General features: G+C 62.3%; 1 protein-coding gene across 4 annotated transcripts; it reads right to left on the bottom strand.

Annotated features, from left to right (window-relative positions):
- Positions 1-50: 50 nt before the first annotated feature.
- On the bottom strand, positions 51-23,700 carry PHRF1 (PHD and ring finger domains 1). 4 transcript variants are annotated; one of them, XM_055415136.2, is made up of 18 exons: positions 23,585-23,700; positions 19,829-19,944; positions 19,422-19,520; positions 16,072-16,286; positions 15,163-15,246; positions 13,622-13,740; positions 10,325-10,422; positions 9,881-10,056; positions 9,359-9,485; positions 6,618-6,745; positions 6,001-6,182; positions 5,530-5,649; positions 4,912-5,066; positions 1,776-4,268; positions 1,425-1,645; positions 976-1,245; positions 766-894; positions 51-381 (listed from the first exon to the last, which is right to left on the bottom strand). In XM_055415136.2, the coding sequence occupies exons 2-18, from the start codon at positions 19,920-19,922 to the stop codon at positions 238-240; spliced, it is 4,854 nt and encodes a 1,617-aa protein (XP_055271111.1). In that variant the 5' UTR covers positions 19,923-19,944; positions 23,585-23,700; the 3' UTR covers positions 51-237. The 4 variants fall into 4 exon arrangements, with proteins under 4 accessions (XP_055271111.1, XP_055271113.1, XP_055271112.1 ...); XM_055415138.2 differs by having other exon boundaries at positions 1,425-1,582; XM_055415137.2 differs by having other exon boundaries at positions 5,530-5,646.
- Between the last annotated feature and the right edge of the window lie 1,325 nt (positions 23,701-25,025).

Genomic DNA, 25,025 nt, shown 5'->3' with positions numbered 1-25,025 from the left:
CCGCCCCAGGCCCACCCTTTCTCACCACCTTTCAAGTACTGAGCCAATCAGACAGTTCTAAAGAGAATCCATGTTTGATAAATTACAACACAATGGGAACAGCGTGTATCTATAATATACATATAAAAAAGTCCAGTTTTAAACTATGAGCAAGACAGGTGCACAGACCACGTGTGACCACAGGAACCCTGGAAACGGGAGGGCGGGGCACGGCCCGGGCTCTGCTCCAGCCGCTCCTCAGCCCTCAGCACCCTGCGCTGGTGGCTCCTCGCCGGCCTCGGCCCGCCGATGTCTGCGCATGTGCCTGTACTTGTCCACGTAGGCCCTCACCAGGTTGCCCACCTTCACGGGGTTGATCTCCCCGCTCTTGCTGTGGCAAATCTGGGGGAGGGGGGCACAGTGACCCAGACATTCCTTCACGCCCCACACGGTCATGGATCATGGGGACCAGGCCCTGGGGACCCTGTGAGGGGCGGCGGGCAGGCTGACATGAGTCTGTCTGCTCTGCCCACTTCACACAGTGGCTGACAGCCCTCCCGAGACGATCTGGCATGTCTGCCTCTTGGGGTCTCATTTTCCTAGCTGTTGAGTGGAGTTAATAGTGTTGCTCAACCTCTTCAACAACCACCAACAACAGCCTTTACACCCCAACCACCTAAGCAGCCTGCTACAGCGAAGGGGTGTGGGGTGTGGCCACCCACCCCCAGCCTGGGGCTCCCAGGCCCCGCCCACCTCCCCAGCCCGGGGCTCACAGGCCCTGCCCACCTTCTGCACGGCCTTGCGCAGGATGTCCTTATACTCGTCCTTGGTCACCTCCCTCTTCTGGTAGAAGGGCTTAATGGCCAGCTTCACCTCCTCCACAGCCCGCTCCTGCACGTGCAACTTCTTCATGTACTGGGGGCAAGGACACCGGTGAAGGCTCGGCGCTGGGCTGCTGGCCTGCGCCTGCCCCTGGAGAAAGAGCAGGGGTCTCACCTCCTCATTCTTTGCCTTCTCTGGAGCTGGCCTGGGGGGAGCTGTTCTCTCCTCAGAGTTGTTGGCAGCAGTCGTGGTGGCAGCATGGCCAGCTGGCTCTGAGGCTGCAGTCAGGATGGTGGACACTGGGGCCAGGCTCTGGGCTGCCCCGCAGGCTGGGAGGGGCAGGCTCCCCTGGAGGAGGAACTGGACCGCAGGCTGGCTGATGGGTGCGTACGGTGGGATGCCTGATGGCAGGGCTGGGCCAGGGGGCAGGCTGGGGCTCTGTACCTGGGTGAAAGCACAGCCTATCGGCCTCCGCACACTCACTACCCTGTACCCTCAACCCCCACTTCTGAACCCGAAGAGCCCAGGCAGCAAAGGGGTGGTGCATACGGCCCTCAGCCCCAACCCAGCCCAGCCCACGTAGCCTGAGTGCAAGGCCACATGCCTCCAGCCCAGGGGCCCACCTGAGATGGGTCAGTCGGGGGGAAGCCAGGCTCTGGAAGCGCATAAGCAGGGGCAGGCAGCTCAGAGAAGGGTGCCTGCTGGAACCCAGCCACGGAGCCCACGTCGTCAGAGTCCCAGACTCCTTCCTGGGGCTTCGGTGGCCTGTGAAGTGGTGTCCCTGGGGGCCAACATACGGGGGTGGGTGTTCTGGGGTCCTCCAGGCCACAAGGCTGCTTCCTGGCTGGAAAATTCCAGAAAAGCGTCCTGGAGCAAGGACCCCAGGGCAGGCTCCGCCATCCCACCCCTACGACCAAGGTGGCCTGGGAGTCACCCAAGGATTACTCCCTGCCCCCGCCAAAGTGCCTACTCACACAGGCCTCTGTCATTGGCTGGGGCCCCACACTCCGCCTCCTGGAGGTTCCAGGTCACCCTCTTCACCAGCGCCTTAGCCCGCAGCAGGGGGTTCTGAGAGGGGCCTTCCTCCTTCCCCACAGGCGTCCCGCCTGGGGCCTGGGCTCCCAGGGTGCAGGGCACTGTGGCTGCCTCGTCTGCATCCTGTTGGAGCGAGTGCTTCTCCTGGGGGCCCTCAGTCCCGGGAGAGGGCTGTGCCACATCTTCACCGTGGATCCGAGACACCTCCCTCCGGATGACGGCCACGGCCAGGCTGGTGTCCTGCTGGGGGTCAGCTGGGGGCACGGTGGGCTTGGGCAGGAGGTCACGCTCTGGGGAGGAGTCCGTGCTCTCTGGGGAGGGCGGGGAACTCATGTCATCAAGCTGCATGAAGATGGTGTCACTGGAAAAGTCCTCAAAGAGGTGCCCCGCCTCCACAGAGTCGCCGTAGTCCACGTCCTCCGCTGGACAGTCGGTCAGCACCTCCGGGAGTGGGGCGGTCTTGTCAACTTCAGGCCCTTCTGGCAAGCCGTCTGCTCCTGCTGAGGATGGGGGCCTTGCCGGGGACCTGGCTGGGGGCTCCCTGTCTGGCCTGGGCTCCCCCTGGGGAGAGGGTGCTGGAGAAGCCTCTTTCGTGGCCAACTTCCGCTCAGGGGAGTGGGGGCGGGGCCGTGGGCGCTTCTCCCGGGACCGAGGCCGCCGATGCACCCGGGGCCGGTGTTCCGGGCTGGGGGACCTGGACCTTCGCCGCCGCCTCTCACGGGAGCCACGCCGGTCTCGGGGCCTCCCCCTCCTCTCCCTGGGGTGCCTGGGGGGAGAGCACTCCCTCCCCCGAGACCTGGACCCTGACCGCCGCCTCTTCTTCCTGCGGCCCTCACGGCGCTCGTGGGATGAGCTCCCAGGGCTCCCAGAGTGGGAGTGGGAACGGGACCTCCGACGGCCACGGCCCCAGGAGCCTCTGCCCCGCTCCCTGCTCTTGTCCTTCGCTTTCTTCCGCTTGGCACGCTCACGGCTGCTGGAGCGCTCGCTGGAGGACCTGCGGCCCCGGGCCTTGGGCCGGTGTCTCTTGGGCTGGTCCTCACCAGCCGGCGGCGAGGCAGACCTGGAACTCCGGTCTCCTGAGCGGGACGAGCGGGAGCCCGAGCGGCCGGCCTGGTGCTCCCTGGCGGCTGCCCTTGGCTGCAGGCCTTTCTTCCGGCTGCGGGAGCTGGAGCGGGAGCGGGAGCGGGTGGGGGAGCGCAGCTCCACGACCCTGTGGGTGGTTGCAGGCGGGGCATCCAGGCTGGGCGGCGTGTTGGGCTCCAGCACGGTCACGCAGGTCACTGTCCGACCCTCGGAGCCAAAGAAGGAGCTGCGGGGAGGCAGCTCCTCATCGCCCCAGGGCTCCGGGGGGGACGGCCGCTGTGCCTGTGCGCAGAGCTCCGCATCCTGGAGCTCAGACAGACTGGAGGGCCCCTGGGGGGGCTCCGGCTCCTTCCCTGGACCGGTCTGCACCGTGTATGAGGTGACACAGCGCACGGGAGGCAGTGCTGGGGCCTTGGGGCTGTCGACAGAGATCGTCCGCGTGATCTCCGAGGGCAGGAGGCCCAGACGCTCAGGGCTGCTGTTGGCAGAACTGGAGTCGGAGCCCGTGGGGTTGAAGGGGTCATAGATCTCACTCCTGAGCTGCTTTGTCTTCCTGACAGAGAAGAGGGGTGAGGGGCTCGCTCTCCTCTGCAGCTTGCTGTCCACTGGCCGGAACGTGTTACAGAAGCCGGGGCTGAGCAGTCTGCCAGAATGGGCTGTGTTCCCAGGAATGTTGATCCTGAAACTCTCAAAGGTGGAGCCAACAGTCTTCCCCCGGGCAGGCCCCAGTGGGCCGGGGGCCTGGGGGCCGCCCCCCGAGTGCGTGCTGGGCTCCTGTGCACCCCGGTTGCTGGGCTCACCCTCCACCCGGGCCCCGCAGCCAGGCTGTCCAGGGCCCTCCCTGCCCGTCAGCCGGCTGATGCAAGAGCTGGGGAGCTCGATGCCCTGCCTGCTGGCGGGGACCTCTTCCCCCCGGCTGCCGTCTCTCCTGATCTTTGGTATCCTGGGGAGCTCAGAGATGTCTGTCCGCCTGGGAGCTGGTCTTGGGGCCTGGCCCGGCACTGCGCTCTTGGAGGGCGAGTCAGAAATGCTGTGTGAGATCTTCAACGCCGCAGACCCGAGAGACAGAGAGTGCTTGCTGTCGCCGTTAAACCGGTGGTCCTCACTTTGTTTTATACCAGGTATGCTCTCACTAGACAAGGTCTGAGACTGGCCCAACCGAGGGATCACCGAGGAGTCTGGCTTCGCCACTGCCCCCGACGTGACTGCAGGGATACGGGTGGGGGCGGGGGCAGCCCTGCCCTGGAAGCTGGGCCCCAAGCTCTGTGGCCCACGTCCTGACTGGTGCCCAGTGGTGCCTTCTGGCACTCTGGATGGACCAGCTGAGCTCCGTTGTAAAGAAACTGGCACTTAAAGACAAGAAGGCAGAGAGCCGTCGGTCCAGCAGCCTCGCGAGGAGCCCCACCGCCCCGAGGACGCCCTCCCAGGGCTGGGCGGTTTCCACTCCTGCTCGGTCAGCACTGTGGCGTGGGGGGCAGGGGCCGTGGGGAGTGGGAGGGCATGGGGCAGGGGCCACAGGGTCTGTGCTGCAGTCCACGTCCTCTCCTGCTTCCTGCACTATTTTTATACTATTTGTGGATCAGAAAAGGCCTGGGCTCTGACAGACCCTTGGAATGGGGGCCGCACCCCAGGTTACCACTGACTGCAGCTGTGCGGCCTGGCCTGCCCTCCATGGTCAGACCCACCCCAGCCCTGAAACCCACCAGGGCCCCAATCTGTGGAGAGGGCCCTGCACTGGCTCCTGGGGCTATGAGAGCAGACAAGCAGCTATGCTGCGGCGAGGAGGGCCTGTGGGCTGCCTGGAAACCCCACCACCAACTGTGCTATCAGCAAGTGACGGAAAGGCACCTTCAGCCTTCAGCTCCCTCACCCACTGCTCGGGAGTAAATCCTGGGGCTGCTGGGTCGGCCACACACAGACCGCCTCCGGGACGCGTGGCCCTAACCCCGGGCATGCAGAGGGCAGCAGGGGGCCGCGGGCACAGCTGCTCACCTGCCCTCTTGGCGCTGAGGGAGCCGTCGCGGTGGATGACGATGTCGGCACCATTCATCATCAAAAGGCTCTGGCCAGACAAGATGCTCCCCAGCAGGTCAGGGCTGGGCTCTGCATCCACTTCCGGCTGGGGGGCCGTGGCAGGAGTACTCCTCCTGCAAGCAGACCGGACAGGCCCTGCTGTCACAGCCCCTCCAGCCCCCGTGCCCCACATGCATGCAGGAACCCCAAGAGACGGAACAAGACCCACCCCCAGCAGCTCCCACTAAAGGATGGCAGGGTGAGGGGGTAGACGTGTGCGAGGCCCTTGGGCCTAGCTCCACCAACAGGCAGGAGCGCACGAGCAATGCTGATTGGCTGGGCTGGTTGACTGTCAGCTGGGAGAGAAGGCTGGATCCTTGCCCAGCCCCCACCTGTCCCTGCACCCGCTCCTCGTCCCTGTGCCCCAGGCCCCTGGCTTGGGACTGGCCGCAGCTCTTTCTAACCCACGATCCAGGGAGAGACCACAAGAGGTCTCAGGGTGCCAGCTGGCAGAGTGCCCACCCGCCGTGGAGTCCACTGTTCTCACAGGCCTGGGGCCCACCTGCACCCCATCCCATCCTGACCCCCAGGACACACCTGGAGAGCCCCATGGAGATGGGTCTGGCTACAGGCTGGTGGGAGCGCAGGGCTGACCGGGACAGAACCCTCCTCTTGGCGCTCAGAGGGGAAGCAGGGCTTGCAGACGCTTCTTCACTGCTGGAAAAGAACACAGGCCAAAGCGCAGGTGGCCCTGCACGTCCAGGCCCCAGGAGCTGCCCACCCACCCTCCACAGCAAGCGGCCCCTCGGCAGGCCCTGTGTCTCAGCACCAAACCGGGGGGCCCTGTGCAGTGACCTTGTGTCAGCAGCTGCCCCGGCCTCTGAATCTGGAGGAACGGGGGCAGACATGCTGAGGGAGTACAGAACTCTTCATTCACCACCTAATGGGGTCTGAGAGCTGCTCAGAGCAAGGAACTTCACAAAAACAAACCCCGAGAATGAGCCAGGCCCCAGCGGAGGTGGCACGTCCACCGGCCTGAGGGAGAGAGCCCAGCCCCACTGCACCCACCTGTCGAAGGGGTCCAGCTCATAGGGGTCTCCAAACAGGGAGAGGGAGGCTGCCCCGATGTCGGCACGCATCAGACCCAGAGAAGGGTCTGCAGGCTTGTACACAGAGGGGGTGCAGGCTCCGCGGGCCGGCCTGCAGAGGCCCAGCGTCCGTGCGATGCGCGAACGAACCGTGGCTTCATTCTGAACCCAGGGTCAGAGGGAGAAACGACAGGGCTGAGATCCACGGCCTCCAGAAATGCCAGTTCAACTAGGAACCCAAGGCACCAAACGGGGCAGAGGGCCAGCCGCCCCAGAGCCTGAGGGGTGCACGTACTCATCACACAAGGACCCCGCCCAGGCCTCCCTCCACCCGCCTGACACCAGGTGCCTGCTACCCTGGGCACAAGCGCCCGGCAGGCGGGGACCTGGCCCTGCGGGCCCCCGTGGCTCCAGAAGCCGCTCTGTGGTGCTCTGAAAACACCTCACTCCAGCCCCATCTTCAGTCCACGCTGCAGAAATGTGCGTCTTTATCGGTGAATCTCCAAGTAACTAGAAACGCTCCTTCCGTGCCTCCCACTGTGGCCCCACCACACACGGGCCCGAGCACTCGCCTGGTGAGGCCCCATCCCAGGCTACCTTTGTCTTCTGCACTCTCCTCTTCTTCGCGCGACCTGAGCGTTTCTTCAGCCTGGCCCCTGAGCTCCTGCTCTTCGCAGACGACCTGGGCAGGGCTCGCTTTCTCCCTGACGCTTTCTTCCGTCTTCCTGCCAAGAGCACGTTGACAGCGCTCGCTTTGCTTCGCTGTGTGCCCTGCCCCGCTGTCCCCAAGACCCAGCTGACCGACAACTGCCCGCCCCGCCTGTCCCGACAACTGTCTGCCCCGCCGACCGACAACTGCCCGCCCCGCCTGGAGGCGCTGCTCCCTTACTCCTTGCTACGGGGTTTCCACACGCGCCCCCACGGGGCGGGGGGCGTGGCACGCAGCACACAGCAAGGACAGGGCAAGTCTGAGCCCACTGTGACCTCCAGACCTGACCACCAGAACCACCAGGGAGACGGTTTACACCACTACGGAACAACATTAAATCAGAAGACACAAGCCGCTCGGTGGTCTCACCCTGAGGAGTGCTCGCAGAGGCTGGGAAACAGGGAACTTTACAGTACATTGCCAGCAAACACATCCCGAAGATGACCCTGCACAGCCAGCAGCCACCTGGGTGCTCTGGGCAACGGCAGGAGCCCTGGCAGCCACAGGGGGCCCCAAGGCCGCACTGCTCCCACAGCCCTGGAGCCATCTGGAACTTCAGCCCAGAAGTGGGTCCCGAGGAAGACAAAGATGCACCCTCGTGACTGTGCGGTGGCAGCGTGTACTCCGAGTCCGGGTCCCTGGGCCCATGACGAGCTCAGAGCCCTGTGCGATCTCCACTGGAGGACGCCGCCGCAGCTCAGGGACAAGAACTACTCAACACAGGAGCAGGCCAGGCGCCAGTGAACCCGCGCCGTCCGCGACGCGGACCATCAGGAGAGAGCCGCTCCGCCGTCTCCTCAGTGATCAGCAGACCTGAGCGTGACAGAACTCCACCCACACCTGAACCAGCCTGGGGCCTCCAGACACCCAGGAGGCGAGATCTGCCCACCTGGAGACCCACTGGCTCCACCCCGTCAAAAGGACAGACACGCGACAGGCAGCCCCGGCGCAGCACAAAGCTTTGGTTCCAGCTCCATGGAAACTACTTTAAAATTCCATCATGTTTGTGACACAATTAGAACTTCCGATTCTGACAAGCTGTGTCATGAGGCTGTGGAATTTCTACTCATCTCCTCAGGTGTAACAACCGCCGCGGGCTTAAGTCAGAGAAAACACCCCGTCTCTTCCAGTAACACGCTGCAAGACAGGCACAGGGAGAACGAGGACGGGCTTCAAAGCGACGCAGGAGCGGAGGGGACACGGCCACGCCGGCCGGCAGCAGCCAGGCCCCGGGGAGCAGGGGCAAGGCCTGAGCCTGTGTCCCTCAGGCTCCACGACGGGTCCACACCTGCAGAGACGTGACAGCCGAAGACGGGGGGCCCAGGACACGGCAGAGGCGAGTCCGCCTCTCCAGGTGCTGCAGACAAAGGGTGAGCTGCTGGGACTTTGGCGTGACGCCCTGGATGTGAGGGGGGAGACTCGGGGGGAGACAGGCCAAGTGAAACTTCTCACCTGAGCCTGCAGCTCAGGGATCCGCGTGACCTCTGGGTGCAGAGAACCATGACCCACCAGTGGCCCTCAGGTCTCGTCTCCACACCCAGCCTGTCCTCTGGGAAGGCCCAGGAGCAAGGGAAGACAGGCCCGTGCGCTCCAGGCCACGCCCAAGACGCAGGACAGGATGAGGAGCCGGGCAAGAACATGGCGCCGCTGCAGGCGCACACTGCTGCTGGGAATGGGGTGGGCGCCTCTGACACGGCCCCTCCCACGCCAGCCGGTCTCCTTCTCTACCGAGCCACAGCGGCGGACACACCCACCCACGGGAAGGGATCCGCACAGCAGCTTCACCACAGAACAAGCCAGACACCCGGCACAGGCAGAGGAACAAGCCACGGCATGTCCTTCACCAGGAAACAGAAGTGAACCTACATACCCGCCACATGGAACCCCAGATCACGGCCGGTGACAAACCAGAGCACACACTCAACACCTCCCGAGCAGGGCCAAGGACGCAAAGACAGCACCAACAGCAGGGTGGCAGGGCCCGGAGGGGCTGCCGGGGGCACGGCCCGACTGGAAGGCTCGCTGGCCTGAGAACCACATGCCCAGAGTGGATGCACTTGTCACAGCAAATATGTTTCAATAACACTGGTTTTTAAAAGACCACAGATTGTAACCCACTCAATGAAACAGGAATCCATGTCCCCTGATTCACACAAGTAGTCAAGAAGGAGGGCCAGCTCCTCTAGGGAGCAGAAACCGCCAAGGATGCTGATCTTTGATGAAAGCTTCTCCCTAGGAGAGATAAACCGAACTTCCTGGGACAAAGTTACCAAGACTAACACTTAAAAAGCCCAGAAATTGTGAGCAACATGGCAGCTGCACACATGCCGAATTACTTCAATGGCCCCCACCCAGGAAAGCCAGGCACAGGGCTGATCGATCCAAAGAAAACAGCGCAAACCTCCACAAGGCCCCTGCAGACTGTCCCTAACCCACTCCGGGAGGCTGTGTCACTCTGATGCACATCTGGGGTGCTGCCAGACCAACAGCCCCCCAACAGGGTGTTCAGAGGGACTAACCAGAACCAAACCCCAGGCCTGCAGGGCCTTGGACGCACTGGTCTGGCCACCGTGGAAACCAGGCTGCACCACGGCAGGGACCGCGGGCAGCCAGAGCCAGGAATGCCTACCTGCTTTCCTCCTGCGGCGGGCAGGGGCACGTGGCCCGGGGCGCTGGTACACGGCTGTGCTGAGCCCAGCAGCCACGGCTTCAATAGTCTCATCCAGCAGAGAAGACATGAGATACCTAGGGACACGCTGCAGAGCACAGGATGGCGTGGTCAGGGGGTGGAGTCGCCTCAGACCTCCCAAGGAAGCCCGGGGACCCCCAAGCCCCGGAAGCTGCAGCGACAGACACCAGGCAGGCTGCGGGGGCTCCAGAGTGCCCACGGGGAGTGGGGTCTGGGGAGGCCTCCCGAGAGGCAGGTCAGGCACAAAGGCAGGAGGAGGAGCGCTCCTGGGCCTTGAAGACAGCTTCCTGGGCCCAAGTCCGCCACGAAGTCCCTCAGCCCTCTGGACTCAGCACCACGGCCCCTGAGGGTGGCAGCACTGCCCAGCGCCCCCGGGGTCAGCTCCCCGCTGCTGCCGACGCCCCACACCCCCTCGGTGTCGCGCCCCGCACACAGCCAGCACAGACGGCCACAGGCACCCACCTGGAACCTCCTGGCCGTGGAGATCCGGTTCCGGTTCACTGTTGCGCGCACCCTCTCGCTCTGCCGCGTCCTGGCAATGGCCCGGGTCCTCCCCGTGCGGGGCCGAAGCCGGCTTGTGGTGGGCACCACGTCAGCCAAGAGCAGGGAGACCTCCTCCTCGCTCACGGGACCCGTATCTTAGAAGAAAACACCCATGGCTGACGCGCTCCGCCACGCCCTGGCCCTGGCAGGGGGACTCGGGAACGGAAGGCAGGGGTACCTACCTGGCACCTGGGCCCTCAGAACCCCCCATCGACCAACCCCATGTCCAATGTGCCCTCCCGTCCCCACACTGGAGTCCAACTGAAAGCCACCCCTGCCAGACAGCCCAATGCCATCTCCCTGGGCCGAAGTGCCCACCCCCACAGAAGCGTCTGGGCTGCCTGAGAGCAGGCAGCACGTTACCAGCAACAGAAGCGGCCCCGGGGGCAGCACATTCCGGACAGAACCACTCATCCACTGGCACCTCCTGGAGAGGGGGGTCCAAGCACTCCATGTGGTACCTGGGGGACAAGAGGGCGTCTGAGCCTCACGACGGCGCCCCCCATGTGGTGCTGTGCCCTTGTATCCCCATCCACACTGAAACCCTAACTCTGCAACGCGACTGCATCTGGAGATGGACCTGCAGGAGTGGTGAAGTTAAGTGAGGTCACCAGGGCTCACTCCAGGCCCTGGGACAGGCATCTGAGAGCAGAAAGGAGACACAGCGCCCACCCCCACCCCGACAGCAGCACTGGGGCTCCGCCAGGGCTGACTCAGAAGCCCCTCCCAAGGACGCGGGGCAGAGGACTGTGCCTGGAGCTAGGGACCTCTGTCTGCTCCCTTCCCCCAGGCATTCTGGGTGGCCTGACCTCCTCCACAGCCCTCAGGGCATCTCGGCCCTGTGTAAGGGCCCCAGCAGCCGCTCAACTCTCCGCGGGGCACGTACTATCTGGAGCCAAGAGACCGGCAGCTGGCAGCTGTACGGGTGGTGCCCACCACTCCTGGGAGGTGGTCTCCAAGGACACGTCATCAGGAGGTCCTTTCCTGCCCACCTCCACAGAGGTGGCCCTGCACCCCCAGCCCTGAGAAGCAGTGACACCAGCCCTGCAGGGGTTCCTATCTTGTTCTCAGGGGAGCAGTCGGGGAGGAACCACCAGCGCCAGCACCCCGTAGACTTCAGATGGCACCAAGGCAGGTGGAAACCAGCGCCAACCCCACGCTGCACACCCGAGCCCGGGCTGGACTCTGCTGCAAAGCCTCCTGCCCTGTACTGTGTGAGATCCCAGGGAGGCAGATCCTGCCCTGATCCCCAGGCTGGACCTCACCCGAGCACCCAGTGGACAGATGCCACAGGCTGACCCCAAGCACCAGGGAGCACCCAGAACCCAAATTAGATTTCAGCCTGAAAAATCCCACTGATGCAGTCAGTCTCAAGAACACCACCCAACACTGAGTGGCAGTGTCTCATGGAAACGTCTCCAAAATTGAGTTCAATTCAACTGTGTTCTCACTACCGCACCCCAGGATCTCGGAACACAGGCTGGCAGGAGTGATGGGTCCAAAATTGAGTTCAATTCAACTGTGTTCTCACCACCGCACCCCAGGATCTCGGAACACAGGCTGGCAGGGGTGATGGGTCCCCGCCTGCCCAGTCTGCACCCACAAATCCCTCCACGGAGAAGACAGCTGCAGGCTCAAGCCCGGGAGACCCCTGTGGCCGCTCCTCAAGGAGGCCTGCAGTGCTCACACGTCTACAGGAAGGAGCCCCTCTCACAGCAACAGCACAGCCTTGACGTGGAGAGACCCCGCTCACAAATACCGTTCAGTCAACAGCACAGCCTTGACGTGGAGAGACCCCGCGCACAAATACCGTTCAGTCAACAGCACAGGCCTGACGTGGAGAGACCCCACGCACAAATACCGTTCAGTCAGACACAAATAGGGGAACCCCTGGCGGTTCAGTGACCACTTCACTGCCAGGGCCTGGGTTCCATCCCTGGTTGGGTAACTAAGATTCCACAAGCCCCACGGTGCAGCCCCTACTCCCCCAAAGAGGTAAAACCTTCAGGGAAAATCGAGGCAAAGGAACAGCCCGACTTAGGGCTCCCCAGGGCCCTAGCATCCACGAGATCACCAGAAAACGCACAGGCCGGTTTCAGGCTCAGAGAAGCCAGAGGCGAGGCTGGTGACCACGGCCATGCCAGGACCAGCCTCTCCCTCCCCTGCGTGTGGCCTCCCAGAGGCAAGGCTGGTGACCACGGCCATGCCAGGACCAGCCTCTCCTTCCCCTGCGTGTGGCCTCCCAGAGGCAAGGCTGGTGACCACGGCCATGCCAGGACCAGCCTCTCCTTCCCCTGCGTGTGGCCTCCCAGAGGCAAGGCTGGTGACCACGGCTATGCCAGGACCAGCCTCTCCCTCCCCTGCGTATGGCCTCCCAGAGGCAAGGTTGGTGACCACAGCCATGCCAGGACCAGCCTCTCCTTCCCCTGCGTGTGGCCTCCCAGAGGCAAGGCTGGTGACCACGGCCATGCCAGGACCAGCCTCTCCCTCCCCTGCATGTGGCCTCCCAGAGGCAAGGCTGGTGACCACGGCCATGCCAGGACCAGCCTCTCCCTCCCCTGCATGTGGCCTCCCAGAGGCAAGGCTGGTGACCACGGCTATGCCAGGACCAGCCTCTCCTTCCCCTGCGTGTGGCCTCCCAGGCAGCATCCTGTGGTCCCAGCCTGCTCCTGCATGGCCACCTGCACTGGGGAAGAGGACACGGTCTGCCCCGTGTCCCACGGTCATGGGACGGGACGGCAAGATCCGTGGGCTGGACACCAGGGCCCCGCTTCCGCCCTCCGGATCCTGAGTGACAACAGGCTCAACCTGACTCCACAGGCACGGCTGAGCTTCAGGACCGCTGCGGGTCGGCACACTGCGGTCAGAGCTCCGGGGCTGTCACAGGACATGGATGCGGCTGACAGCCATGAGAAAGGAGGGAGGTCCGTGTCCTCAGCAGTGTGAGCCCCAAGGGGGACTGGGAGGCAGGCGGAGATGCGGTCAGGCCCTGAGAGAGGGCCCTGCTGCCTTGGGGCAGGGAGACAGCAGAAGCGGGCCCTGGTGGGTGGCCCAGACAATCTGCACCACGCCACGGGCACCGGTCCCCCAGGGCCCACTCTGCTCCAGGGCGAGGAGTGTACCTGATGGGAAGCAGGAGCCCCCACCGCGTGGACGGACGACAACCACAGGCTACCACGGACCCACGGTGCCTGGCAGCCTGGCTGGAAGCCCATCCTGCCCACCTGCTCTGCCGGGGAGGCTCCCACAGCCTGGCCTTGCACGGTGGGCGGGGGCGGGTCCCGCTCGTGTCCACCCGGCCCGTCCGGCCCACCCCCGTTTCCCGCATCTGCCCTCCGTCCTGCGGTGTAAGGTGCACCTCTGCGAGCAGCCTCAGGAGACGGCTGGGAACGTGGAGGGTGTAAAAGGCAGGGTGTAAACGGCAATGAGAGAAGCAGCCGCAGGGAGGGGGAGAGGGAATGGAGCACGTGAGCGGAGGCCAGGCCGGCGGGTGCAGCGGCAGACACTGGGGTTGAGATGACCTGTGGGGGCTCACAGCGCTGAGCACAGCCGGGCAGGCCTGTGGGTGTGGCGCGCGGAGCAGTGGCCCAGAGGCTCCCCTCAAGCACATCAGGGGGTCCCAACTCGGAGCCAGGCCCGACAGGACAGGGAGGGGCTCACCCAGCGTCACAGCCATCACAGAGCAGCAGCCGGTCCTCCCGGTCACTCCGGCCACACACCTCACAGAAGGTCGGGTCTTCATCCTCATCCTCCCCAAGTTGGGCACTCTCCACTGGAATCTGGGGACAAGAGTGCGCTAAGCACACAGCAAGCAGGATCCAAGCCCCAGAGTCATTTGAAGTGTTCTAAATCGATCCAGAGCAGATTCGCTCGCACAGCTTCTGTGGGCCCAGGGGCTCTGAAGTAACACGCACGTGGTGGTTTTAACATTTTCTAACCGTTTCAGGACAGCAAGCCCCGAGAAATAAACGACTTAAGAACAAAGTGTGCGCTGCAAAAGGATCCCAGGGCAGAAGAACAACGAGCCAGCCAGGCCCGCAGGCGGCGCTGCAAAGCGGGGAGGAGCCGGGGAGGCACGCTGGGAGGCAGCGGGCAGACACGGACCCGGGCCTCTAGTGGTTGCTGCCCCTCGATGGTCACTACTGCTCCCCACGGTGCACTGTCTGTGGGGGGGGCGGGCCGCCTCAGCCTCCTGCCCCGAGTCCTACCCGAGGAGCAGCGTCCGCTCCTCCCTCCCCGCCATGCTCCCCACCTTCGCTCCTGCACCAGGCAGGCACTCAGGGCCTCCCCGCGCCTCGGGGTTCTCTGCTGGTTCCGGACCTGCTGGTGCGAGGAGCCTTGTACCACCTCTCCCTTACCGCAGAGGACGGCTCAGGGCCTGTCCTCACTCATAGCTACTCAAGTAGAGCCGGCCTGCAGGGAAACTGCCCGCATTCCCACGGCCTCTGAGCACAACAGCAGAGTGCGGGCAGGCACAGGAGGGCGTCCCTGGCAGGATGGGGCTGCGGTCGCCCACACTCAGGGAAATCTGCATGCCCAGAGCGGAGTCCCCACTGCCTCTGGCTCCACAGTAAAAACAAAAGACAGATCTCCAGCTGCAACCAACCCACTGAGAAGACGTGCTGCCAGTCTGCACGAGCCATCCTCCCCAGCAGCACCCAAGGCTTGCAAGGGCCTCCCTGACCAGGACTGAACCACGGCCAGACAGTGCGGGCAGGGAGTCTCAAGAAGCAGGCCACCAGGGAACTCCTCTGAGACTTTCTAACGCTGCTCCTCAACAAAAGGAGACCTGTGGAGGCCCCAAACAGCAAGGAAGAAACCTGCCCTCAGCTCTCCTGGTCCTGCCCTGAGTCTTCAGAAGTCTGGTCCGAGAGCTGACCACCTCTCCCAAGTCTGGGGTCCACCCCAACCTCCCCACTGTGGCTGCTGTAGCTCAGGAAGGAAGAAGCTCGGAGACACAGAAGAGGTGTGTGGAGTGGAGGGGAGGGAGTCAGGAACAGCCCTGATGCAGAGCACACACTGGCCAGGCACACAGCACCACCACCAGCCCGGGCTTCAAGTCCATGGCTTCAAATGGCATTTCAGCGGATTTCTAAAATGCACGCAACCAATACTTCGGGAGAGCAAATCGCCTTTTGAAGGCAGGTTTTCCCAGGAGACGGGGACCAACGTAATACACATAAGAGGGCACCTATACTTACCTTCTTCAAGATTTTACCACCAAATTGAGCTCGAATACAAATACATTTAAATATAGTTCGATCAACTGGACAGGAATTGGCATTCTGTAAAAAAATAAAAGCTGTGTTGTAATCCTGAAGAATCGTCACTGTTAGCGCCACCTAGGACGATCTCTTGAAGTCGAGCGCTCCTTCACAAAAGCCCAGTTGCTGGCTCAGTGCCCGTGTGCGCCAGGCTGTGCGAGGGCCGAGCGCGCAGCCAGGTGGGGGAGAGAAGCCAGGCTCCTGCGGGCGGAGCCGACACAGGAACCACCAGCGCCCAGCAGACAGGAGGGCACAGGGTGGCAGGAGCGCGGCCGGGCACGGACGAGGTGGCTCAGCACTCGAGTCGCTGCCGCCACTGCTGCCAGACCCGCCCCCTCTCCAGGGCCCACGGCCGGGATGGAGGGAAGGGGGAAGAAGCAGACAAGGCCGACGTCCTGAAGGACGGCACGGGCGGAGCTGTGGCCACTCGTCCTTGGACTCACGCTTCTCTGAGTTTTTCTCACAAAGTTCAGAAGGGGGGCGGGCAGTGCTTCCAGAGCTCACCCTGCAGCACCCACGGCCCCCGTGTGCACTACTGCCACGCTCACGAGTCAGGCTCCGTGTCTGTGAGCTGGCCCCTGAACACACGCCTACTAGCCAGCTCGGCCATGAAGGCTGCCCGGGGTCATCCGGCATTTCTGGCTCATAAACCCCCTCTCCTAATTCTGTGCTCCCCAGAGTGAGCTTCACCAGCTACCCAAGGGCCCAGAGTGTGGACAAAGCAGAGACCAGGCTCGGACGCCACCCAGGGCTCCAATCCCTGCCATCAAGCAGAGACCCAGACCCACGAGAGGCCGGCTGGGGGATGATCAGCCACAGAGCCCAGCCCGAAGAAACACCACGCACCTTGGACCACTCCACGATGCAATCGAGGCAGAAGTAGTGGGCGCAGTTCTCGGGCGTCCCCACAGCCTGCTCCCTGAAAGCATTGAGACAGATCGGGCAGCTCTCAGAGTCGTCATCAGAATTAAACACACCGCTGGCTTCCAGCATTCCCTGAGTATCCGCCGCTGCTGCTAACGTGTCCACGTCGTCACCATCTTCCTCAGAGTCCTCGGAACCTTAAGAGGCAAGGTTACAAGTCTGTGAACTGGTGCGCAGGAAGCACGAGGTCCCAGCTAGCTGCATCTGGAGCTGAATCAAAACCCCCACAGGAGGTAGGCGGCCTCCAGGGCTCAGCGGGCCTCTGGGCGCAGCGCAGCGGCCTCTGGAGGACACCTCACTCCAGCAGCACCTTCTCAAAGCTGTCAGGGAGCTGCCACCTTCGGGGAAGGCCTCTTTTTCTTTTCTCCAGGACCAGAGACCACAAATGCCTAACCAGGCGAGCTGCACACGGCAGCCCTGATCAACCTCTGAAAGTTTCCGAGGCCCTTCAGCTCACACAGCAGTATGTGCTTCAGTTTTCTCTCCCCACTAAACTCCAGTAAATGAAGACCCAAGACACAGAGACGCGAGACGCGGACTAGAGGCGCGGTGGGCGGGGTGCTCACACGCCCAAGACCCTGCTGTTCCGTGACATAACCACACGAGCTCTGGAAGAGCAGCTTCCCCGGGCCGCTTGTACAACCCAAGAGAACAAAAGCCTGATGCACCCTGTCCACCGAGAGGCAGCCTCCAGGACCTGAGCAAGGAGGAGAGCGGGTCCCACCTGGGCAGAGACAGGACGAGAGCCCCACACTGCGGGGCCTGAAACCCGGCAACAATTCAGACCGTGGGGGAGGACCCTGAGCCTAGAAGGGAACGGTGCCGCTGCGCCCCGTGACATCAGCTGGGCAAGACCTGAGAAGAGGTCTGGCCACTGGTGTCCGGGCTGCAGGCCACACTGAGCACCGAGTGTGCAGAGGCCTGGCCCCTGGTATCCGGGCTGCAGGCCACACTGAGCACGGAGTGTGCAAAGGCCTGGCCCCTGGTGTCTGGGCTGCAGGCCACACTGAGCGCCGAGTGTGCTACTCTCAGCTGCAGTGTCTGTGACAGGGAGCTACGCTGGCTCCACGGAATCCTGGAGAGCCGTCTGCCTCAAATTCATGCCTGGCTAAGGCCAAGGGCGCAGCAGCAGGTGGAACATGAGAGTCGGGTGCTCTGCTTCTTCCTCCGGAATTCCAGAAGATCAGGAGCTGAGGGGAAGGCAGAGCACTGGCGTCTGAGGCCACCAGACCCTTCAGTGCCCCCGCCCCCGGATGCCGCCCTGAGTCCCTGAGGGGCAGCAGCTGCCAGCATTGAGATGCCAAGGTTGAGCCAGCCACCCGCCCACCTCGTCCTGGGAGCTGTGGGACCAGGTCCCAAACAGACGAGGGCCCAGGAGGAGGAAGGCGCAGACGCGGGTACCAGCCCAGAGTGGCAGCTGGGGGCACACCTGCGAACCCGGGCAAGGTCATGGCAAGGGTCCCATGAGCAGGGCAGAACCACACGGTAAAGAGCCGAGAGCAACCTGTGGGGAGGGGCCGCTCAGGGAGGGGCGTGTTGAGCAGACCAGGAGGGCGCATGCACACCACTTGGACAGCTGGTGAGGCAGCAGGTCAGAGTCCTAAGTTCTCCTCTTTCATCACAAGACTGAACAATGTTTCTACAGCTGAAAACTGAGCAAACAGCGATACAAGCAAGTGACTTTCAGCAACCAACACTGTGGCAAGAAAAGCAACAAGACGGGTAGAAAGAGCTGTGTTCAAGGAGGCTCGGCCCATACGAGGCTGTGAGGGTGCAGGTCACTTCTCTGAAGGCAGGCCCCCCAAGCTGTCCAGCTTCTCACCAGCCGGAGATCCCCTCCTGCCCTGCCTGTTTCACAGACTGGCACTGGAGAATGCCGGGTGTACAATGGCGGGTCAGTGCCCCTCAGCTACAGTTGTGGCCTCCAAGTACCTGCCCTCCACTGGCACCTCATCACCAGTGGGACTCCTGGTACTCGGCTCTGTGCCAGCTGCCCCGCCAGCACTCTCCCCGACCCACATGAACCACCGCCCAGCTAACCCTCCTGCCCTCCAGATCACAGCTGAGACCTGTCCTTCTGGAAGCTTCTCACCAACCCAGGACCAAAGAGCCCGAGCCCATTCCCTTCTCGTGATGTCCCCTAAACACACACTTTGCATCTATCACCCTGACCTAACTGCTTCTTTACACGCTGTCTCTGTCCCTGGACGGTGAGTATCTGTCCATCTTCCAGCCCCCTGCACCCAGCCCCTGTCCACAGGCATCCAACAGGCCCTCTGACCTCTGTTCCAGGGCTGAACTGACAAGGACCTCATGTCCTCTGCCACCAAGCCCCAAGTCCATCTGCAGAAACAAGTGGAACCGCCCCATCGTGACCTGCAGACTCAGCCCAGAACTGCCTGTGCACGCAGAGAAGTCAAAACCTAACTCTAGGATGATGTGTCACCAGCGCACACAGGCTTGCAAACTCACGCTGCTCCTTCACAGGCGCTGTCCCAGACATGAGGGGTTACCTCTCTGGAACGTTCTAACGCTCATATCCATGGAGCTCCAAGGACTGTGATAGACCGGGTGGATGCCTCAACATTCACACAGGTCCCGATGGCAGTGTCGGAAGGGAAGCGGTGGTGAGCCAAGTCCCAAAGCCCAGCGCCACATGGGGAGGGGCTGGGCGGGACAGTCTGGGGAGCCCACAGGCCACACAGCAGCCAGGGCGGCTGGGAAGACCAGGGAAGGTGGTGCAGCGGGTGCACGGCCCTCGGGGCAGGACGTGCGTACAGCAAAACTCCCTGCACCTAAGTTCGGAGGTGCAGACTGAGAGTCTCCTAACAGTCGCTCCATGTCTCTGCCGGCTCTCTCAGGAGTTTGTCACAGAGCATGGGAGCCAGGGCTCGGGATACCCTTGCTCTGTAACGGGCTCCAGGCCCACTCTGCCTGCAGGTCCGTCCAGCTGTGTGCTCCCTGCAAACGCCCTTCACGCTGCTCCCTGTTCTCAGGCACTTTACCCTCCTGCTGCCACCAGACAAGAGACCTTTCCACTGTGTCGTCAGCCCAACCATATCAACAGGAGCCAGATGCCCAGTTGAAGACAAAACCCACTGCAGGGGACTGCCAGAGGAGGCCACTGTGTTAAGCAATGTCACTCTGACAGCTCACAGCCTCCACTGGTGGGCGTGGTGAAGGCAGCAAGCTCACCAAGGCTGCTTTGTGAGCAGCAAACCATATCACCGTGCGAGGAGACACGGGGGCCCCGAGGACGTCCGTGTTCTCACCAGATCCGTCCTCCAGGTCCCCGTCCGCGTCGTCCTCATCGCTGTGCTCACTGCCAGAGTCGTCCTCGGAGGCGCCACTGTGGCTATCACTGCTTCCTTCTAGAGCGACAGGGAAAAACACAGGCCCGAGGGGCAGTGTCACAGCCGAGGCGGCAGAGACCAGGGCTGGGGAGAAGGTGCACGGGGTGTTCAGAGCACACCTGCCAATGGGGCTCCTGGCAGCACCCTGCCCCTGGGTCAGGGCAGCGAGGGTGAGGTGGGCAGGGTGGAGGCCTTCTCTAGATTTAAAAGCATGTTTGCACTGACTTCGTCAAACATAAAGACCAAATGACGTGCCACTTGTGCACTTTAAGGGCGAAGCATAAAGGCTCACTCCCGCTCTGGGTGGAGGGGCGGGGGCAGCTCACCAGCATCGCTGCCCAGGGCAGCAGGACGGAGTCTTGGGTGGCCGTCGGGCCCTGGGCTTCGGTCCACAAGCTCGTCCAGGCTGTCGTCACCCATCGCTGGACATGGGCGTTCAGCTCTGAAAGAAATGAGGGCTGGGTAAGTCCCCGCTGTCCCAGACTTTGCGTTAAGCTTCCCACTGAGAGAGCGCGACAATCACTACAAATCACACTCCTGCTGACCCGTGTCCCCCCGGCAGCACAGGAGACAGAATTGGCTCAGAACTGTGCAGGCACACACAAAAGACTGGCTCCTGTCCACAGGGGCACGTTCACAGCCAGATGCCAACTTATAAAAAGCCTAATGTAGCCTCAGACCGGCCACGTTCTTGTTCAGGCACCTGCCACACCTCAACACTCCCCGGGTACCCGAGGCCAGGCTTGAGAGAAATGCTGTACCACAAGCTGAGGCAAAGCAGGGCTTTCAGCAGGGGGTGGGCGCCGGAAGGTCCAGGTGCCAAGCTGGCCCACTGCCCACACTCCTGTGGCACATTCCCCTTAGCCACGGCTGGCCAGCCCAGCTTCGCACACCTGCCTCCCACAAGAGGCCACGGGCACCAGCTGGGGCTCCTCTGACCTGGCTCGGCCCTTCAGGAACACGGCCAAGTCAACTGCCTACCCAGGAGCAGCATGGGGCTGTGGGGAGCAGGGGTCGGGCTGCCATGTCCACCTGCTCCTGGGCTTCTGGTCACCACCTGGGGGTGCCAAGCCTGCCTGCTCTGCAAGGCCACTGCCAGGGTAATGGCGAAGACCGAGGCCGATGACCTTACAGACGTAAAGGGACACAAGCACCCTCCTGCACCAGGGCCTCTGACTTTGGTCTTGAAACAAAGGTTCTTTTCCCATCAGGGCTACTCAGTTCCCCGGCGACCCCGAGAGGAGAGCCTGCCCCGCCCCGCCCCGCGGTGCAGTGCGTGTCCGAGTCCAGTCTGCACATCTGAGGAGCAAGACCAGAGGCATGGAAGCAAAGCAAGAGCCGGGGCAGGAGAGGAGGTGGATAGCAGCGAGCCAGGAAGCTGGGAAGGCCTCTCACTCCCAGACCCCACATGCAGGCTTCTCTACTGAGGGTCACACGCCGTATGCTTCACGTGCATCAGCTAGCACCCAGGGCAGGAGCCATCGCCGCCACCACTGGACAGACACTCCCCAAGAATGGTCCCTGATGGGGCCGAGGCCAGGGTCACAGCCAGGGTGCCTCACAGCCCAGACAAAGCCCCAGGCTCTGGAACGACGTCTTCTAAAACAGTGAAGGAATATTAATTTCACTAAATCGCCACCTGCCAAATGATGCGTCTACCTGGAAACAGTCAACTGAAATTAGGAACCCCCCTAAAGTCACCACCTTTTTCTATCTAGTACCCTAAGGTTGAGAAAATCAGTCAGTCCTGCTCAACTAAGGGTCTGCACTCCCCTACTTCGTGAGTCAGCAGCACGGCAGGGACCTTTGCTGTCTTCCACCCGAGCCCCGACCACAAGCCCTGCTGGTGACACACCAGCCATGGGATGAGACAGTGCCGCTGCCCACCCAGGAGCACGGCACCCTCCTGTGTGCATGGCAGTGGCAGGGCCACTGCAGATAGATGACCTATAAGCTTCAGGCTGCACTTCTGACCAGACTGCACAGCGCCATCCTAGGACATCTACCTACCGTACCCACCCTGCCCGACTGCGTGCGGCATGGGTACTGCGCCGGGGACGCTCAGCCTATGAGGGGGGCCAGTGTTCACACCCAGAAAAGTACCAGGGCAAACTTCAGAAAATGTAACCCTCCAAGGAGACCACAGAGCACCCTCAGTGACGGTTCACTCGCACAAGGTCAAAAGTACAAGTAACCCCTGGCTTCTCCCTCAGTAACTGAGACCTGCCTCAGAGATCTGTCACAAGAGGTCAATGTGGTCACGATGGGGTCTGGCCCACAGGGACTTGCCAGGGACACCAGCTCTGGAGAAAGGCTGACTCCCTGTGTCCCTGCACATCTGGGGTTCAGTCCCTCAAGCCCTGTGCTCCACCATCACAGTGGGGGAGGAGACTTTCCAAAGGCCACCCGACACCCCTCTCCCTTCCCTGCATGGTCACACATAGTACCTTCTAGCAGCACCCAGGGAGAAGAGCCCAGGAGTCTCTGAAGGTACTTCCCAGACCAAGCAGCTGTGCAAACACTACATAAAAGACCAACATTAGGGACCCCCTGGCACCCTGTTTCTCCATGAGGAACGCTACACTCAAAGCACTGCAGGAATGTGAACCCAGCTCAGGACCTACTGGCCCCAGTGGCAGCCCCAGCTCAGATGTGCCTGCCCAGATCCACTACCCCCACCTCTGCTCGCATGTTCCAGACCAATGTCCAGGAAGCCTTTTCTGCAGGAGACACCACAGCCCCTCCCAGCTGCTGGCCACCTTGGGCAGTGCCAGCAGTGCTCTATGGCTTTCCTGCTCAGTCTCCAGACTTGGGGGAACCAGGGGAAAATTTAAACCAAAAGTTGTATTTCCCTCTATTTTCAAATCCAGGGACTGAAAACACCTTTTATCCTAACTAAAGAACCAAAAGGCCTTCCGGTGTGGTCATTGGCAGCTATGCCATGACCAGAACTTGGGTGCCCGTCCCCAGGCCCTGAGCAAGGGTGTTAGGTCCAATGGCTCAGGTCCAATGGGCTCAAATCTCATTTTTCATTCATCGTCTGCCAGAGTGGCTACAAGACCTAGAAACTGTAAGCTGCAATACAAGTTAAAAACGAGAGCCCAACCCCCCCCCCAAAAAAAAAACCCAACAAACTAGGGTCCAGTAAGGTCTTGGCAGGGTTGAGAGAGACACCAAGAGTCCATTACAGGGGGCTGCTGGGAGAACCAAAGCCAGGCTGGCTCTGTCAGGGCCCTGCCACCAGCCTGGTGGAAAAGAAGAACCAGCTATTGTCATTCTGACTCAACATTCTTTCTCTAAGGAAAAACACCAATGGTTCAGGGAAAGGGAAGGCGTGCTAAAGCCCAAGTCAAACCTCACTTCAGCCTTAGGTTCTGTCCAAGTGACCAATGGCCAAACCGTGGCTCACCAGGTGACTAGTATTCTATTGTTGCAGAAGCAAGAAGAGCATAGAAACGCTACAAAGTTGACAACGATGAAACACAATCCTTGTTACAAAGAAAAAAGAAAAAAAAAAAACATGGGCCAGGAATCAGAATCAGGACTCAGGTTAACAACCGGCCCTGGCTCGGCATTCAGCAGCTGTGTGACGTTGGCAAGTTACTTAACATCTCCGGACTCCAATCTACTTATCTGTAAAAACAAGAAGAGCAGTAGCTAGTCCTGAGAAACTGCGATGAAGACTACGTGAGTTAAGGAACCGAAGATAATCCCAAGAGCCACACGGGCCTGTCGACACACAGGTGAAGCCAATAAAAGCAAAGAAGACGAGGCGCTGGAGACGAGTTAGCAAAGGGTCACACTCCGCTCTCGGAGCGGGGAGAGCGACAGCACAGGCGGTGGGTGCCACGGGACGAGGCGGAGGGCTCCTCGTCGCCCGGGAACCCGCCTGGGCCCCGGGCCGCCCGGCCTCTGCGCGAGGCCTCCAGCGCCCGCAGAAGGCCGCCGCCGCCCGTCAGCCCGGGCCCTGAGCAGCGCAGGCCTCGCACCGCCAGGCAGGCCTCAGACAAAGCGCGCGGCGCCCGGAGCGGCCCTCCGGCCGGGGCGCCACTGAAACCCGGGACGCCGTGGCCCGCACGTACCCGGAACCGTGCGCCCCGCCGGCCGCTCGCCGTCGCTGCCGCTGCCGCAGCCGCCGCCACAGCAAAAGGCACAACTAGGCCCGGCCGCCGCCGCCGCGCGCTCCTTGACCCGGAAGTACATGGAGCCGGCTTCCGGGGCTTTCCCGCCCCTCCTGTTGGTGGGTACCATTGGGACGAGGGAGGGGAGGAAACGTCTGAGGTAGAGGAGAGCGCCGCTACGTGAGCTCAGGTATGTCGAGGCCTTGGGAACACTGTTTAATGCGTTGTTGTCGTCCAGAAAAGATCAGTTTATTGGAAGAACTTGAAAAGTCTAAGACCCCGCCTGTGGGCTGTTTCGAGAGATACTCCCCCGTCTGTAAAGTGGTACAGTCCAACCCTAGCTCACCGCCCAGGGCTAATGGGAGCGGACGCCCGGCACACCTCGGGCCACGCCCCCAGCCCGGGCCCCGCCCCGCGGTGGCTCCGCCCCCACGCGCTCCCCCGGCTCGGCCCGCATCTCCCAGACCCCGAGAGCGCGAGTCGAGCGGAGCTCGCGCGGGTCACCCTGGCGGCGCCCCCGGCCCAGCGGCTTTGCGCCACCGTTCGCGCCACCGAACACTTGCGCGGGCTCCGCCAGGTGCGGGTCAGAACGAGCCCCCGGCCCGGAGTCCCGCCGGTGCCGCACACGGTAAACCGTGAACCGCGTGGACGGTGCGCCGCTCAGTGTGCGAGGAGCGGACTCGCGCTCTGACAGATGAGCCGCGTCGCGGACTTGGGCGCCAGGGGGCTCGCCGGGGGCCGTTAGTGGGTGAGGACGGACTGGCCGAGGCGCTGGCGGAAGGGGCAGCGGTGGGGAGAGCGTGGGGAGCCGCCAGGACCCTGTGAGCGCGGAGCCCCACCGGCTGGGCGGGGGACAGACGCCGGCTTCTAGGAGCCCCTGGCGGCGGCGGCGCGGGTGAGCTGAGTGACCGGCCGGGGCGGACCGCGGACCGGTAAGAAGGCCACTTCAGTAACCCTGCAGCCCTCAGGGACCACGAAGATGTCGGCTCCGTTGGGGGAAGCGAAGGTGCGGGAAGCGATCCCCTTCTGGTCGGTTATGAAGACAGAACCTAGGGGATAAAAGATGCTCAACATCGCTCCTTGTTAGAGAAATGCACATCAAAACTACAAAGGGAAAAAAAAACTACAAAGGAGTATCACCTCACACTGGTCAGAATGGCTGTCATCAGAACCTCTACAAACAATAAATGCTGAAAAGGGTGTGGAAAAAAAGGGGACCCTCTTGCACTGACATTATGGAGAAGTGTGGAGATTCCTTTAAAAACTGGGCGGTGAGCTAGGGTTGGACTGTACCACTTTACAGAAATAAAACTACCATACGACGCAACAACCCCACTACTGGGCATATACCCTGAGGAAACCGTAACTGAAAAAGACACATGTGCCCCAATGTTCATTCCAA

This window comes from Moschus berezovskii, chromosome 25 (assembly GCF_049115385.1).
Source record: "Moschus berezovskii isolate FMDL1 chromosome 25, NW_MosBer_1.0, whole genome shotgun sequence".
Lineage (NCBI taxonomy): Eukaryota > Metazoa > Chordata > Mammalia > Artiodactyla > Moschidae > Moschus > Moschus berezovskii.
This window is presented reverse-complemented; position numbering and strand designations above follow the sequence as displayed.